This window comes from Symphodus melops (genome assembly GCF_947650265.1).
Source record: "Symphodus melops genome assembly, chromosome: 11".
NCBI classification, from domain to species: Eukaryota; Metazoa; Chordata; class Actinopteri; order Labriformes; family Labridae; genus Symphodus; species Symphodus melops.
The window spans coordinates 19751405-19768747 of record NC_136701.1 but is presented as its reverse complement, the minus strand read 5'-3'; the positions used below and the strand labels follow the sequence as shown (position 1 = coordinate 19768747).

The following is a 17343-nucleotide window of genomic DNA, read 5'->3' as shown; positions in this document are numbered from 1 at the left end:
GGTAGAAACATTGACACCCTCTAAAAAAAATTATTAAAAAAATCACAATAAAATCAGATCAAGTTTTTACAAATATTTATTTTCCACAAGTGTCTTCATCCACAGTTTAGATGATGCCAATCTGCGGAGAATCAGAGCATGAATTATAAACATGTTCATTTAACAATGAATAAACCTGTAATTGCATTCTCTGGCATCAGTGGTTCCTTTGAGTACGTCACAAAGAGTCAGACATAAAAGTTTACATCACGTGCACAGAACTCTGAAAGATAATACAACTATTACACTGACATGTTCTCCGTTCATTAGTAAAGACTCACCTTGTTTGCAACATCCAACGCATCGTAATCTGGTGCAAGACGAACGTACGCCTTCTTCTCACCATCAGGCCTAAAAATAACAAAACAAAGATGCACACCACAGATTAAAGAAGTGAAAAAGAGACGAGTAAGAACAATATTTAACTGCATGTGTAACACGGGAGACTGACGAGGCACCAATAAAGAAAACTCATTCAGTCTCAAAAGTTTCTATTTCAAATGACAATATTAGGCGTTTGATTATAAAACTAATCATGCAGATGTGATAACAGAGAGCCCGTATATTTAATACTTCTGCTCCAAGTTACAAATGTAAGGAGCAAAACAGAAACATAAGAGAAGAGGCTAAGCTCAGACATGGTTTGGATTTCTACCTGATGAGTGTGTTGACTTTGGCGACGTCAATGTCGTACAGCTTCTTGACCGCGTGCTTGATCTGGTGCTTGTTTGCCTTGACATCCACGATGAATACAAGTGTGTTGTTGTCCTCAATCTTCTTCATTGCAGACTCTGTTGTCAAGGGGAACTTAATGATGGCATAATGATCCAACCTGCAGAGATGAAGAAAAAAAGTTAGTCCAAAAAAAACCCCCCTCCTCATAGTGGTCAAGTCCATAAACATCTTTTAAATTAAATATATATTTTGTTTCCCACTAAGATGAAGCTTTTTAGGTGCATCAGTAGTTATAAAGGTGGAATCATGTTTTTTCATACTTTGATCGCATAAACCATCACGTGCACCATGTTTTGTCTCTGCATACATTTCAGCGGCAGGCAGCCACATGAACTCACTTGTTCCTGCGAGGAGCACTCTTACGAGGATATTTGGGCTGTCTGCGGAGACGGAGGGTTTTAGGGCGACGGAAGGTGGGAGAAGTCCTGACTTTCTTCTTCCTCTGGCTGTGCACGCCCTTGAGCACAGCCTTCTTGGCCTTCAGAGCCTTTGACTTGGCCTCAGTCTTGGCCGGAACAGCTGCAAAAAAGGGAAACACCAAATTTGTCAAAAGTGTTAAAGCTCCTCCAACAAACTTTGGGAGATCTGATCAGCACATAGTTTTTCTGTTTCTCTTGTACATTACAGTTCGACCACATACTAGTCCTGTAATGTGTTAATTGCTCACCAACATTTTTTTAAGCGTAATCTGCAAATCCATTATATCTTTGAGCATAAATCAATGTGTAGATCTACATGAAACCACATTTATCTAAAAGATATATTAACTTCACAACACTGAAGCTCACGTTTGTAAAGATGTTAACAAACCACACATCTTAAAACACAAGATACTTCACATGTCGCGACAGACAGTTAATTTTTGCATGAAGACTATAGTTTGTTTTACTGATAAATGAAGATTAAAACATAATTTATTATTAGACATTTAAACAAATATTAAGCGCCTGCAACACTATAAATACAACTTAACTCGTTTATATCTGAAACACAGGCAGCACAGGGACGTTCGACAAGCTAACTAGATGTTATAGAGTTAATGCTTACTCCGATTTAAGTTTTAATTAAACATACGCTTCATTAAAATGAACTTACTGAAGGGTTTCTTCACGTGCAGCTAGCTAGAGAAACGCCGCTAAGATGACGCTATAGTTACGTTTCCAGAGGAAAAGCTGTTTCAACAACTCATTACGCATTACATTTACCTAAAACAATACATCTAGTTTAAAACGCATTTATAAAGAGGTTGTTGAACATCATATGGTTGAGATAGACATCGCTATGAGTCGTCAACGCTAGCGTGCTAGTGTTAGCTTAGCATCACGTTCTACTAACATGCCGGAGACAGTCTGCGTTTACTGCTTATAAATCCAGTTCACAGATAAACACCGAATTTCTTCAAACCACCACCAGTTTGTGTTTATATTTCGGAGTCATATATGGAAGCTCGGAGCCGATAAGACATTTTAAAAAGTGCGATTAATCCATTTAAATTGATCAGCTTGACAAACCTTCCTTCTTCACCTTCGGTGCCATGTTGAGAAAGGAAGGCTAAATGGGGTTTCCTGAACTATAATGCATGGGCGAGATCTCCAAGCGAATGTATCGCGATAGTTCTGGCAGTTGAACGCCCAACAATCTCCTTGTGGATACATTTTTACAGTCTATGGTGGATACAGTCATAGATGTACTGTATATAAACACAAACACGTTTCCATTATTAAGTGTTTGTTTGTATGCCAACACAATTTAAATATACTGTACTTACTTTTGTTGATGGTTTTCATTGAAGGATACAAACAGGTCTTTTGTAGAACTTTTGTTTGGAATAGTCTTTAACATTTTAAGAATAAATTAACTATGCCAGACTTGTTAGAACAAGACAAATGTGAAAGTTAAAAATGTGTCAAATGTGAAACATTCATTTTTACGTTGCAATTGTCCTTTAGTGTGAGTCTCTGAGTTTTGACCATATAGACAGTAAATAGGGTTTGGATGGGAAATGTAGACTTTAACTAGGATGATAACTAGGTCACCAGATAGCAAGATTTTGTTTACAACCTTTCATAACTTCTGAGTAGGTAGTCTTGGATAATTTTAACCAAGTATTACCTTACTCCAATCAGGTGAAGTGGGGTAAAATGTGTTGTCTTACTGTTGGGTTCAACAGCTTTTTGTTTAACTTAATCAATTATTATTCAAATTCACAACCTTATCTTGTTTGATCTTGCAGCTTGCAAGTTCAACATCATTATGCATCACTAACTTATTAAAATCTTTATTTTTTTTAATCATCAGAAGTTCTGCCAAAGAACACTTGCAGGACAGCCAACGTAACAGAAATGGAAAAAACCCCACAAATGTTAATGAAACAATTTATTTTATGCTCACATAATACAAATTAGTTTTTGGTCAGACTACAAGACATACAAAAGAAAAAAGAAGAATATCAACTCTTCATCTATCTTCAGAGCTCTCTTCTCCTCCCATTTTCTTCTTGTGGTTCACTTTTTGTTCTTTTTCCTGCAGGAGAGATTTGAAGATCTGAATCAGTTAATTTATTTCTTACAAGCATCTCCCACCTGTGCTTCATCCCCAAGTTGATTCATTTTCTTTTTATAAATCCTTTAGTGTATAAACAGGAAACAGTCACGTTTTTACACATCTTTTTTATCCATTATGATAGGTTTTGTAATACACGTCTGGCAATACATGTACATTAACAGCAGGAACAAGAGAAAGGTCCGTACACTGTTCAGGACAATTTTATATAAAGCGGGCATTGTTTCAATCAATAAGATTTTCCTCAAGCCTTTTTTTTGTTGTTGTTGCCAAACATGGTTCACCGTCAGAGATGGATTTGTAAGAAGATGGTAGTTTCATACTTTAGAGAATTAACAAATGCCATTACCTGAACCATTTATCATAGCTTCTATAAAAAGAGTGAAAGAGGGGGCAAACCTGACCTGTAAATAACATTCTACAAGTAAAACCCACAGAAACCTCACTAAAGTCTAAAAATATACTCTGTAGAAAAAAAGATTTGCATGTATATTTTACACCGGTTTCTTTTAAGCAAACTACAAGATTTAAGGTTTCCTGTTATGGCACAAGCTGACATTATTTAATACACACTCTTCTTACTTTTTTAACTTATTTCCAGATAACTTAGATTCTTTTCTCGGAGCTTCCGTCTTGTCTTTCTCTCTTCCTGCTTCTTTCTGTGTTTTATTTCTTTTCTTTAGCTTCTGTCCTTTGGTCTTCTTTTCCTGTTTTGGCTGCTTCACCGCTGCTTGAGATCCACTCTTCTCTCCTCTTTGTCCTTTTTTCGCTGCGTTGCCTTTGTTCTTCATTAGGAAGCGAGGAGTTGTGCATATGGTGCTTCTCTTGGGTGGCTTCTTCTCAAGTCTGCGCTTCACTTTGCTAAACAAACGTTAAGAGAATGGTTATAAGGGATCGACGTAGTGAGTCTGTTAATGTTGAAATTCATCACATCACGGTTTTCTCCTTTACCTGTGTATCTTCTTAAAGCCAATCATGTAGTCAGGGACAGGACAGCCGGCTTGTTTGATGACATTAGCGATGCTGTGAGAAAGAAAAAGAGTTGTCAAGTTGACTTGGACAAAGTGCACTTACATATTAACTTCATTTGTCAACACCAGAAGTTTCCTCTTGTAGCACCAAAGACAACAAACGTGTACCTGCGCAGCAGTGGCTTGTCATTTTCTGTGAAGAAGGTGATGGCCTTTCCCAGGTGTCCAGCTCTCCCAGTCCTACCTGAAGTACAGACACAGAATTATACACCGATCAATCAATCAATACAAACAGGAGAACATCTGTTACTGTTAGATTTTACCTTTCTATAACGGTTAAGAATCAAAACAAATTATGTAAAAAATAAATAAACACATGAAAAATATCCTCGTTTTTGGGACTTTGAACAGAAAGTAAAATGGGCGGTTCATAAAATACTTACCAATTCGATGGATGTATTCGACAGCGCTGGTGGGGAAGTCATAGTTCAGCACGAGGTTCACCCCTTTGAAGTCGATTCCTCTGGCGAGCAGGGCCGTACAGATCAACACCCAAATCTTACCCGAGCGGAAACTGCTCACCACGTTGTCCCTCTAACACCAGAAAAGGCGCAGAAGAAAAGAATAATTACACGTGCACATCAGTGGCAAAGGGAGAATGCATGCGTCCGTGTGTACCTGCTGCTGTGTGCGGTCTGCATGGATTACATCCACATTGATCCCTTCATACACCAGTTCATGAAAGAGCTCTCGCGCTCGATCTATAGACTGAACAAACACCAGCATGGGCGGCAGGAAACCCTGAAAACAGCAGACAAGACATTCTTTCACTTGACCTCACTCTGTAAACAAAGAGAGCTTCTATGTATTCGTTTCTGACAGTGGACTGCTTTAAAACTGTCACAGCATTACATTTAGAAACTCTGTGGAGTGTCCTTACCTTCTTGATGATGTCCCTCATGGCCACAAGTTTGCCACTTTCTGTTCCAACAAACAGCAGCTCTTGTTCAACCGTCTCAACCGCCGTATTTCTGACGAGAAAAATACGTCCGAATATGAGAAAAATAAATCCTCAGAGTACAGAGCTCTGCCTTGTTACTTGTTGTTCTTTCTTACCTGTGTCCGATGTTGACAGACACCAGGTTGTCCAGGTTCAAACGGCACCACTGCTCCACTTCAGCCGTGCAGGTGGCGCTGAAGAAAGCCCTGCGAACCTTTGAACCGGAACAGGCCAGAAACACGGAGGCGAGCTGCTCCCTGAAGCCCGTTTTACCGCCTTCGAACAACTTATCAGACTCATCGACAACCAGCCACTCCACACTGAGCAACAACAAATGCAACAGTCAGTTCAGTATGTTGTTGCAGTATGCTTTTATCTTCATCAATATCCAAAACTACTCTATTAAATGGTATCCAGTAATACACTTTCTTTATTGCTGTAAGCTAAGCTTGCCACAGTTTGTGTTTAAGCTCATTTCTACCTGCTGAGGTCCAGAGCTGGAGGATCCTGTTGGAGAAGGAAGACGAGCCTGTTTGGAGTGCTGACCAGTATATCTGCACAGAAAAAAATAATAATCAATGAAATCAGTGAGGTTCATTGTAATGTTATGTTTCCATTCATAATTCAGTATAAAACATCTCCTACTTCTTACCGTATTTTTTATTCGACTGTGGTCCGTACTTCTTGGCTGCCAGAGAGGCTTTGTCTATGATGTGAACTCTGAATCCAACGCCCTCCGACAGGCGGAGCAGCTCTCTGTAAGTCTAAACAACAAAACAACTCAACGGACTGCAAACAGATATTTATGATCAGACTCAGGTATTCAGGCTTCTTTAATTATCAGTAACTTTTTTTTAAAAGGTCGTAATTGTTCAAAAGAAATAAGTGTGTGTTTTGGGTACCTGGTTGGCCAGTTCCCTGGTCGGGGAAATGATCACCGCTCTGAAGCCCAGGTTTGCCGGCTGCTGCAGGTGGGCAAGCAGTGGCAGGCAGAAGGCTAAAGTCTTTCCTGATCCTGTGGGAGCACAGGCCAGAAGCTCCCGACCCTGAGCCAAAAACAAGACGGAAGGAAAAAGGTCAAAACACCGGCTGCACACAACTTGTGCACACTGATAATAAACGTCTGAATGTTGCACTCACATGCATCATGAGGGGTATCGCCTGCATCTGTACGGGAGTTGGGGAGGCGAGCCCTGCTTCTTTCAGGTTCTGAAGGACCCGCGAATTGAGACGATACTCCGATTGCAGCTCATCAAACGTGCACACCGGGTCAGGCACGTCGCTGCCATGCACATTTATACGGTGCTGAGAGCGAATACGATTCACCTAAAGTAAGAAGAAAAGGGATAATGTCAGCGCACAGACAAACTGGGGATCTGACAGAAGCTTAAACATAAACAGAATTTACACATTGGTCTGAATCCATTTTTTTTTGTGCTTCACAAGAGACCTTTTCCTGATGAAGATGCTTTAACCTCTTCAGTGAGGATTTTTCCTTCCCGACACTCGGCAGGTTTTGAGTCTTTCTGTCCAGTGAGGAGGTCCAAGTGATGCCATTTCCTTCTGTGTTTTTTACAGGTTCATCACCAGCTTCAGAGAGACAAAAAGCAGCGTCACACTCCACGTTCATGTGAACAATGTGCACTTTAAAGTTACAGCAAGCAGCCACCATCTTTACCTCTCTCCTTCTCCTGTTGGCCTTTTTTCTTTTTCTTTTTCGTCCTGACGTCACCCTCTTCATCTTTCAGCTTCCTTTTGCCTCCAGCACCAGAATCATCATCCTCCACCTCAACTTCCTCTCCATCAGCATCCTCTTCACTCAGTCCTTTGGTGCTGCTCTGAGTTCTGCTGGTTGGTCTTGTGCCAAAGAAATCGATCGCAGAGAGAGGATCTGTGGACGCTTCTCCTGATCTAACAACCTGTAAAATCGAACACATGCTGTCACTGTGAGACTATGAGACACCTGTGTGCGAAATTATCCCACATACGTGCATTGAATATCCCTAAAATATGAAAACAAACCGCACACTTCATGACAGTACAAATGGCTGATAGCTATAAACAGCAGACACCGTGCCTCGCGCTGCTTCAATCACTCGCTGTTTTCATTCATCATCAAAAGTTACACACGTGAAGTTTACCTGGAACCGAGAGGCATCTTGACTGAATCTCTTCAGGTCAAATTTAGCTCCTGCTCCGAGTTTCCGAAACAACTCAAACGCGTCCATACTCCAGCAGCAGCAGCAGACACGTGGTCTGTGCGGATCCAGACATTACTAATCAACATCCGGAGCAGCCAACCAACAAAATCCGTGAACACTGGTGCCCTCTGTTGGCTGCATCAACATAGTCTCATTAAAAAAAATCAAGGAATATATAAATACATTTTTATCACCTCGAGGATCAGTTATCATCAAGTCCATGTAGTTTGTATTCGAATAATCTTGTTTCCTCTTTTAAAGCCTCGCATGTGTGATGTCGACCGCAGTTCACTGTTTTCATGCATTTATTACATCAATTGAAAATGGGGAAAATTATAACGAAAAATGCTGATGCCAAACGGGATTTAATGAGCTGTGTGCTGAATATGTAAAACATTATTTAGGATGTTTGACTAAAAAACAAACAAAATCAATACATATCCAAGCAGCATTTATATTTTGTTGAATCTCACGTAGACCAACACGAAAACAATTATTGGAATACAGACAGACTAATATGTGAAATGAACAGAAAATCCACTGAGATGTGTAAAAGAAAGTATTCAGAAATGAAGTCACATTGTTAAGCTACTCACTCAAAAAACCTCTGAGGTAGAAAAGTAAAAGCCTCATAATGTACTAAAAGTAAATGAATAACATTATGGCAGAACCAATTCTGTTACTGGAATTCATAAAGACATTTATAATTATAAAAAAAACCCATTGTTGTGCACATAATTTAAGAGCTGGTAAAGGTCGAGGTCACCTGGATTTCGTTCTGGTCTCTTAGTTATCCACAGAATCCTTGTTAGTGACACGAGCATTATCCCTCATTTACTTCGTTGATAGTAGTATATTGGTATATTTTGGATTAAGGATCTAGCAACTTCAAATGGTCAACAAAGAAAAAGAAATTGAGTGAAAAGTTAAATATTTCACTGTGAAATGTACTGAGTGGAAGTTAACAGAGGCTGGAATTATAAAAAAAAAAAAACTGAATCGTACTACAGGTAGGAGAAAATGTAGAAATATTTCACTGCACTGGTGATACTTGAGGACCTAAATGTAACCCAGGTCAGTTTAGTTTGCTGTACCCTTAACACCCCCTCTTGCTCCAGCTTGGCTCAACTGTCTGAGAGGACTCAAAAAGTCTGTCAGCACATACACACATCAAAAGAATCCCCAGCTCCAGCAGTCTGCATGTCCAAGTGTTATCAGGCACTGAGCCCTGAATCATTAACAGGGGACTAGCCAGCAGAGTGTGACTGCATATTAATGTGATAAGTAAACACTGATTGGCACTTTCAAAAACATCCTCCTTCAGTGTACGAGTTGATGAATGTAGTGTAAAAGGGCTTTAAGAGAGCAGAAGACCAGAACAAGCCTACATAAACTCCTTCACTTACCATTTTACTTGCTTTGTTTTGATGAAAAGCCAAAGCCAGCATTCCCTTTCTTTCTTCCTCATTTTTTTGGTACCCTAATCTATGTGCAGAACCCAGTGTGACATGGATTCCCTACAACTTAGACTGCTAAGCCGTTAAGAGAACATGAAGTCCTCTCATGGTGCAAATCTGATATTTTTAAGACCACTTAAAAAAAAAAAAAAAATATATATATATATATATATATATATATATATATATATCACTTTCAGAAGTGGAGCTTAACATTGTGAAACAGATGAGAATCTACAAAAGCGACCATAACTAAAACATTTATTTTAGGTTTTTAAGGTTCTTCACAAGTCTTTAACAAGTCCTCGAGGAAATTAACCACCTCCTCCCTTCCTCTCTCCTCCTCTCCTTCGGCTTCCAGCTCTTTCAGTCTGATCAGAGTCTGCTGCAGACCTCCAATTCTCTGCTGAGGAGTGAAACTATCCCCTGTGTCCTTCTCTCCCTGTGCTCCCTCTCCTCCTCCGTCCTCTGCTCTAACATATTTCACCAAATGTTCTCTGATGCCCCTCCCCTCATTCCCAGAAAGCGACACCCCGAGGGCTGGCAGGTCCGGTGCCTGGCTGATGCTGAGCAGGTGCAGGAGAGCGTGAGAGAGAGTGTGTCGCAGGCTGGCGCTGTAGCGGTACTCTAAGAAGTCGTTTGTGTCCTCGCTGTTCTCCAGCGCTGTGGCAAGGGAGCGCCACACACAGCTGAAGCGCTTCACGTCCCCGTAGAAGCGGCGATCGGAGGGAACTGCGAGGGCAGCCGCAGACTTGATGCGCACCTTGAAGTTCTTACAGGAGGTGACCACATTGCAGAGGGCAGAGAATGCATCACGAGACCAAGGGGCCGAGTCTGACACAGAGACAGAGAGAGAGAGAGAGAGAACTGGTGAGTTTTTTTCTGTTAACTTCAGATCACTGTCAGGTAAAATCTACCACAAAAAAAGCGTTGCAATAGGTGAATTAGGAATGTGATCAAATGGACTTTAGGGATGAAGCGTGGAAGGTACAGATCGTCTCCTGTGAGTGCAGCCTAAGACTTCATCCCTGTTATAGACAGTCTATGGTGGTGATATGGCAGTCTTCACATTTCACATTTTGATCCAAAATACATTAGAGACCATATTTAAGCAGCAGCTAGATTAATGGCACATCAAAATCTGGATTGAGAAGACACATTTAACTCTTTAAGATGTTAATCCAGTTTATTTAAGTGGTCACCTAGTCATCATAAAGAGTAGGGGTTTAAAACACTTTTTAAACCAGCTCCACTTCTTAAGGCACACTCACTGTCCGTCCCATAATCAGCCCTAAAGTCCACTTTGTTTGATGAGTGTGAATACTCCAATCTGTGCTCCAGCCTGATGCACTTCCTCGGCCCTGGCACAAGCTGGACAAACGACAGGAGCTGTGATAAATACTTACCAAGAGGCAGAGAGGGGTTTCTGAAGGCATTTCCTAATGCACAGCAGGCGTTCCATCTGACCTTCATCGTGGCTTCTGACTGCACAGTTTTAACCAGAGAACGCACTGCGTCCTCCAGCGGGCGCTGAAACGCTGACCGGGTCAACTGACTCTGACGCAGAAAATGGAGCAGATTCCCAAGAGCTCGCACAGCGTTAGACTTCACCTGTAGGCAGGGAGCAAGTTCAGTGTGGTTTAAGAGACAAATCAAAGAAGACTAGGACTTGATGTGACAGAGTGTTTGTGTCTTATTCGTTCGTGTAAAAATGGGAATTCTCTCACCCTGTCTTTGTCGTCTGATGCCCGGGTCGCCGTCTGCAGCATCTTTAGTAGCAGCATGTCTGATAACTCTTCCTGGAAGTCCACACCTACACTCTCCCTGAAACAGAGACAGGAGTGAAAGACAAAAGATAAACAAAACAAATCCTTGTTCTTCATTTCAAAGTGAATTTGATTTCGTTATTGTAATGTTACAAGACAAACTGAGCTCAACACTCTGTATCCACGTTTTCTTACATGTTTACAATAAGTGTGTCTGTGAGGTTGCCGAGGGACCAAGCCGCCTTGGCCCGGACATTTGGAGACCGATCCTCAAGGGCAGCGAGGATGGTGTTTGCTGTGTCTGCCACAAACATGACATCCTGAAAAAAAGAAAGAAATCGAAACTTGTAGAACAAATCTTTGTGGGACGATAACCAGGAGCACATTGCTATGTGATTCATCTCAGCACCTCTCTCAGACTTGGGAACAGTATATAGACGCCTAAAGCTCTGACAGCTGCCGTCTTCACCAGATAGTTCTCACTGTAGGTCAGCCCCAGAAGCACGGTGATGCACATCAGCTGGGTCTTGTCCTGAAAAGTAAGTAAGTAAGTAGTAAGTAAAATTTATTTATATAGCACTTTTCGCAGGCAGGGGCCACAAAGTGCTTCACAAACAGGGTTTAAAAACATCACAAGCAATACACAGACAGTACAAAAATCATAGCAGCCCTAAAAGAGACTAATTAAAAGCCTGGACAAATAAAAACGTTTTCAGTTGACTCTTGAAAGTGACAACTGAATCAATTGAGCGCAAGGATGAAAATAAAAGTATGTAAACAGTAAACAGAATGCAGAAGGTAGAAGGTACAGCTTGATGACGCAGAGGATCATTAATAATAATCATTTTAAAAAAAAACAATCCATGGAGTGAAAACTCACAGGCAGCTGAGTGAAGGCCTGTGGCAGGATGGAGGAGAGCGTTTCGCAGGCGCTCGTCTGCAGCGTGGGATGTTGTTCATTCTGAAGCGCTGCGTTCAGGGGACCACTCAGGACCTCAGACCAAAACAGCACCACCTACATTATACATATGTATGAAATGAAGACACATTAATTCATCATATTTCCAGGCCTTCATCTTTCATTTAAAATGTTGACATAACTCGGGAACACTTACTTGACTCATAGGGACTCTTGCGCTCTCGGGCACTTTATTCTCTGCTCTGTACTGCTGAATTATCCCGGTTCCTAACTCCTCTAGTAACTAAATGAAAGACAATGAGAGATGTCAGAGCACAGATCATAACATCTCATGTAGATTACCACGTCCGGATTTCAGAACAGGTGCACACAAATCAGAGAGATTGGAGGGTGTTACCTTTGTTCCATGCAGCTGTATGGAGGGGTCAGACTCCCTGAGGCAGCGAGCGCTCACCTGCCCGATATCACGGAGACACGTCTGCACTAAAGAGAAGTAACCTCTCACCAGGTGGGACATGACCTGAAGCACAGAAGGACTCACGATCAGACTTTAGACATTCTTGTCCGGGCCTACTCTCCCTCCATGAATATGACTCACCTGAAGAGCTTCCAGCCGGACAGGGGAAGGCTCTAAAGAAACTCCTCCTCCTGTTCCGGCTCCCTCGCTGTCTGATTGGTCTTCTCTGGGCTGAGTCACCAGCGACACACACAGCTGCAGCAGCCATGGTGGAGCACTGTCCTCCTCCCCCGGCGTGTGGGGGACCCGTGGTGAATGTGTGCAAGAACCCCGTTGGGAGAGTGGGAGTGGTGTGCGAGAGGGTGAGGACACGCCGTCTCTTTGCCTCCAGCTGAGAGCCGAGTCCTGCGGCGTTAGCAAGCCGGTGCTGCTGCTGCTGCCCTCTGGCTGTTGGAGAAGGAGCTGCACCTCAGGGAGAGGAGCCTGAGTAGTCACCAGAGCGCCATAAAGCGTCAGGACTGACACACGAACATTTGCATCTGGACACAAAGAATCAGTATTTTTTTAAAAAAAGATGACACATTAGCTAGAAAATATTGAAGTGTGGAGGAGTGTAATACAGACCTCTATGGCGTACATAAGGACGCATCTGCTTCCAGAGCGGGCTGAGCAGACCAGGTCTGAGACGGTGGTACGGAGCGTTTGCCACCAGGTAGGCTAAACACTAAGAAACAAAGGCACAGATAAGATGTTAGGATACTCGTTTGAATCTGTTTTAGAGTCTAAAATTTGAGGGCGTGGTCTTCAGTTTGGCCATTATGTTGCTGAACAAGTCAAAGGATCAAACACATAACTTTTTTTTTTTTTTTTACAAGCCGTAAAAGCAAGCTCAACATGTGAAGATAACTAGGGCTTTAATGACCGCCATAAACACAGTTAATTATGTCTTAATAAAAACAACCAGTACATTCAATAATAACCATTTAATCTGGTTTCTATGGTCAGATACTCGGTAAGAGGAGAGAACACCGCTGCTACAGCACAGGAGAGAATATATCAATATACCATCAGTGGTTTTCTCCTACCTTTATGACCTGTGTGAGTGTTTGTGGGGACGTTTCAGCCAGCAGTGCCAGACTCAGAGCTCGGTGCAGTTCTCTGACCGCGGTGGCCAACGAGAAGGAGAAAGGAGTGTAAGATGTACGAGGAGACGACGTATCTTCGGCCACAGCCAGGAACTGACGGGAGCCATCCAACATCGCCGACAACACCTGGAGCGCACACGCACGCACCTGGAAGGAGGGAAGAAAGATGCTGTGAGCGAATAGAACAAGGATAACTATAACCTGAGTAAGAGAGTATTTGTACCTTTGGTGAAAGGTCCTTCAGAATAATTGTGAGAAGAGTGAGAGGTGGCAGCCCTCCAACAGGAGAGTCTGGGATGAAGGAGGACCAGAAGCTGTACAGAGTCCTTTTCTCGATGCTTTTTACCACCGCTAGAAGACAGTGCAGAGCTCCCTGACGCACACGAGCGTGGTACAGTCTGAAAGGGAGAAAACATTCATGGTATGTATGTAACAAACTGGTAGTTGTGATGTGAAGGGTGTCTCAGTGTACCTTAACTTGCACTGCGCATTGCCTTCTGGGTCAGAGAACTCGGAGTCAGAACTGTTTTTCTTCCAGGAGGGGTACAGGGACACGGTGGAGGGTTTTGGGAAGACCTCCATATTGCCCCCTTCTCCCCCTCTTCCTGCACCTTTCTGAGGAGCAGACACTTTATCGTCTTCCTCTCTGTCATCTCCTCGACTGTCCTCCGCGCTCGTTTTCTTTCCCTTGCCTCTGGACTTTCTCTTTTTATTCTGAGGAGGAGTATGATCACAAGCGAAACGGTCAATAAAACGGATGAACAAACGAAAAAAGGAAGGAGACGCAGCAAGTTTCTAAAGGACTTTTCATACATACAGGTCATTTTCACCGATTTAAGCATGAAGGATAAAAATAATTCTAAAAAGGATACAAAGAAGTATGAATAAAGGCGTATAGTGCACAGTTTAGTAGATAACAAATGATGGTTACTCTCACCCCTGAAGTTTTGCCTGGCAGAGCAGCGCCATTTGGTCTTTCAGCAGGTTTTTCTGGTTCAGCAGATTTGGATGCAGGGAGACCCTCATACTGAGGAAGAGTTGCTGGGTAAAGCACAGCGGGCCACTCCACACTCACACCTGGAGCTCCCTGGAACATGAGCCTCTGCAGAAAACATTCATATATTATAAGCTATGGCGTTTCCTCTGCGCGGGAAAATTGACAAAAACTTAAAATGCCACCTGGTACCTTTAACAAGGCCAGTACAGAGCCCAGGTCCTCTCCTCCGCCAAATTTCCATTTTCCTCCTGAGAGACAACACTGAAATCCTTTCAGTGCGGCCTGGATCACCTGCACAGGGAGAGGCGCGGGTCAACGATGACTTAACTGTATGTTTTTCTCACCTTCAGAAATGTTTTCATATCAGTGCGCCACGCTTCTTCTCACCATGCAGTAGAAAAGTTCATCAGTGTCCGGAGGTTTGGGTGACTGCAGTGTTTTCAGGAAGACACTAAAATATACACTTCTGTACTGATCATCCAAAGGTGTCTGACCAGGGATCCTGCAAGAAACATGGTGACACGTTAGTCTGAAAAACTCAAACATATGAACGCTTGGTTTCTGTGCTTGTCTGGCATGTTTAAGCTACATTCAGTTATTGTTATAAAAACTGACACATATAAACTCCTATTATCATCTGAGAGGAAACCAATGTTTTTAACTCCCTTTTAACTTTGTTTGGGTCTCTACCAACTCCTGAAGTAACTATCTGGCCCTTAAGCTTCTTTATACTTTGTATTAACCAGTCGGTTGTTATTTGTGCATTACTGCGGCTTGATGATGAGCGAGCAAAATACTAGAACCAAAACAGTCAAGCTGCAGCCTGTCAGCTAAGCAATGTGCAGAAACTTGTGAACGAGTTCAGAAAAATGTTAGAGAAGCTCAGTACACACTTGACAATGTTCATGGCAATGATTGGACTCTGCACATGCAGTTTAGCTTCCTCTACAAGCATGCTAAAGCCTACCTGAGACAGATGTTGGCCATACAGTTAAGAGCAACACGGCGCAACTCCAGATTTGACTGACATGGGGAACTATACTGCAGCAGGACGCCGTCTTCACGCAGTAAATTGCTGAGGTGCTGTGAAAAAGAGAAAGGTTGAAGTGAATACAGTAATCATTAACAAAGATTCCCCTTTTGAGGCAGCTCGTACATGTGCCTACCTGGTGGCACTGTGGTCCATTCCCATACGCTATTGCGGAGAGTGCAAGGAGAACATCTGAGTGTGTCCACGTACTGCACACCTTTAACGCACTGGTAATATATTTCAACAATATATCCAATGTGTGCTCATCCATTATTACCTACAGAACGAGTGGAAACAGAACGTAAGGTTAACAAAGACCACTCAGAAAGAACAGTTCATTGCATGACATTTACATAATCAGTCATAATAGACTTGCACATGAAATAAGGTGTTACAAAAGCTCTATTACTGAAGAATAGTTGTTACCTTGAGCTGGATAAGCAGATGATGGATGAGCTGGCAAAATTTGATGACTAAATGTTCTTGACTTAGCGGCACAAGACTGCTAACGTGCTTAAGCAGACTGCACACACTCTGAAATGAAAACAATCAGAAAATGTCTCACAACAACAATAAAAAGGTACAACAACAAACTCCTTTCATTTTTTTGTCCATGAGCAACACAACAACCAAAGATACAATAGGAATAGGCAAACATGTATTGAAGAGAAGTCTAAGGTGACTGTGCTGCTAAAGCCAAATTTAGATAATTGATAATAATTGAAAGTTGTATCTTACCTGGTTTTAAATATAGGCTATACAAAATGTTGTTAGATTTTAAACAATTCAACAACAATAATTATGTGAAAATGAAATTAAAAATACTAAAACTGTTAGTTTGCACATAAAGGAAACCACATGGGTGTCTGCTGCTCTTTCCACATAAAGATACAAACACCTGTCTATTTAAATGTTTGTTAACTCACTGCTGATAGAAGTCTAAGCTATTATTTGTTATTCTGCTTATAGCCTATCCAACCACACAATATGTTGCATTGTTTTAAGATATTGTATTCTTTTTGTGTTTTTGGTTTGTGTACAGTGTTTGGATAGGCCTTTAAGAGCGCGTGCGTGACTGTGCGCTACGTCATAACCATCTCCAGTGACGTTGAGGGCTCCCATAGTGCGTGAGCCCCCGAGTCGTGAGAAAACAGTGTTTTTAGGTAAAACAGGTGAGCATGTTAACAGTGGAGTCTTTCCATTTAAAAACAGCTTGATCAAGCACAGACACAGAGACATGTCTCCATCATGTACCTCTGGACGGATGTTGATGCTCGGCTCGAAGGTTTTGTTGTAGTTCTCGGAGAGAAGTTGGTCAAACAGGATGTTGAGCTCCTCCCTCAGTTGGCCCGAGTCTCCCCGCAGACCTCGGAGCTTTGTGGCACAGCGGGAGAACTGTTTCTCTGCATCCGAAGATGAGCCGAGCTGCCAGCCGTCCATCCGGAGCGGGGTGAACGGGGCGGCCTCCGCTGACAGAGACACCGAGGGATAAGCAGAGACATCACCCGCTGACAAGCCGCTGTGGGCAGCCATACTCTTTGACTCTGAGCCGGAAGTGATGACGCTCAGTGGTTTTCCCACATCAATTCAAGTCTGACTTCTGTATGTGGGGCTCATTACTGCCCCCTACTGGGTATAGCTTAGACTGCATGTAATGCAGCTGTAAATATGAATAAAATCACATTACAAATATTACAAAACATTTCAGCATAAAAAAACCCAGAGGTTTGATTGACTAATAAAGATTATTTGGCTTGAATATTATTTTTAAGATTTATTTATCAATCATGTTCAACAAAGCAACACTAGATTAACAAATCGTAGGTTTATAATTTTGAATATAAAAAAATAAAATAAAATATTGTTTTAGAACCATTTGTCATTAAAAAAGAGTTACTTTATTTGAATAACAAAAATGTTTACCCATATAAAATGTTTAGGGGGAGAGAAATCATGTCTGTAAGCGAGAAAACTAATTTAAAGAGCATTTCTGCGAAAACCAGAAAACTGGAGAGGTTTACATTAAAATCACACTTAAGAAATGATATGCCACCAATTTTGTTT

The 17343-nt window shown here is 42.0% G+C and overlaps 3 protein-coding genes across 4 annotated transcripts; all 3 read right to left on the bottom strand.

The window, feature by feature from the left end:
* Positions 1–58: 58 nt before the first annotated feature.
* Positions 59–2394, bottom strand: rpl23a (ribosomal protein L23a). Its single transcript, XM_079355412.1, has 5 exons — positions 2286–2394; positions 1113–1293; positions 695–871; positions 321–390; positions 59–121 (listed from the first exon to the last, which is right to left on the bottom strand). Exons 1-5 carry the CDS (start codon positions 2308–2310, stop codon positions 107–109), a joined length of 468 nt encoding a protein of 155 aa, XP_079211538.1. The 5' UTR covers positions 2311–2394; the 3' UTR covers positions 59–106.
* Positions 2395–3135: 741 nt separating this feature from the next.
* ddx52 (DEAD (Asp-Glu-Ala-Asp) box polypeptide 52) lies at positions 3136–7607 on the bottom strand. The gene is made up of 15 exons (XM_079355283.1): positions 7449–7607; positions 6986–7226; positions 6758–6897; positions 6448–6633; positions 6210–6353; positions 5960–6071; positions 5789–5861; positions 5424–5627; positions 5248–5338; positions 4986–5108; positions 4751–4901; positions 4476–4551; positions 4288–4359; positions 3919–4197; positions 3136–3297 (listed from the first exon to the last, which is right to left on the bottom strand). The coding sequence occupies exons 1-15, from the start codon at positions 7533–7535 to the stop codon at positions 3279–3281; spliced, it is 1998 nt and encodes a 665-aa protein (XP_079211409.1). The 5' UTR covers positions 7536–7607; the 3' UTR covers positions 3136–3278.
* Positions 7608–9209: 1602 nt separating this feature from the next.
* On the bottom strand, positions 9210–16919 carry heatr6 (HEAT repeat containing 6). Of its 2 annotated transcripts, none has more exons than XM_079355881.1 (20): positions 16534–16919; positions 15706–15813; positions 15416–15556; positions 15217–15332; positions 14637–14751; positions 14439–14540; positions 14184–14354; positions 13725–13966; positions 13476–13650; positions 13193–13399; positions 12732–12831; positions 12249–12646; positions 12048–12170; positions 11847–11933; positions 11612–11746; positions 11141–11263; positions 10927–11051; positions 10693–10789; positions 10372–10576; positions 9210–9799 (listed from the first exon to the last, which is right to left on the bottom strand). In XM_079355881.1, the coding sequence occupies exons 1-20, from the start codon at positions 16810–16812 to the stop codon at positions 9240–9242; spliced, it is 3609 nt and encodes a 1202-aa protein (XP_079212007.1). In that variant the 5' UTR covers positions 16813–16919; the 3' UTR covers positions 9210–9239. The 2 variants fall into 2 exon arrangements, with proteins under 2 accessions (XP_079212007.1, XP_079212008.1); XM_079355882.1 differs by having other exon boundaries at positions 14190–14354; positions 16534–16918.
* Between the last annotated feature and the right edge of the window lie 424 nt (positions 16920–17343).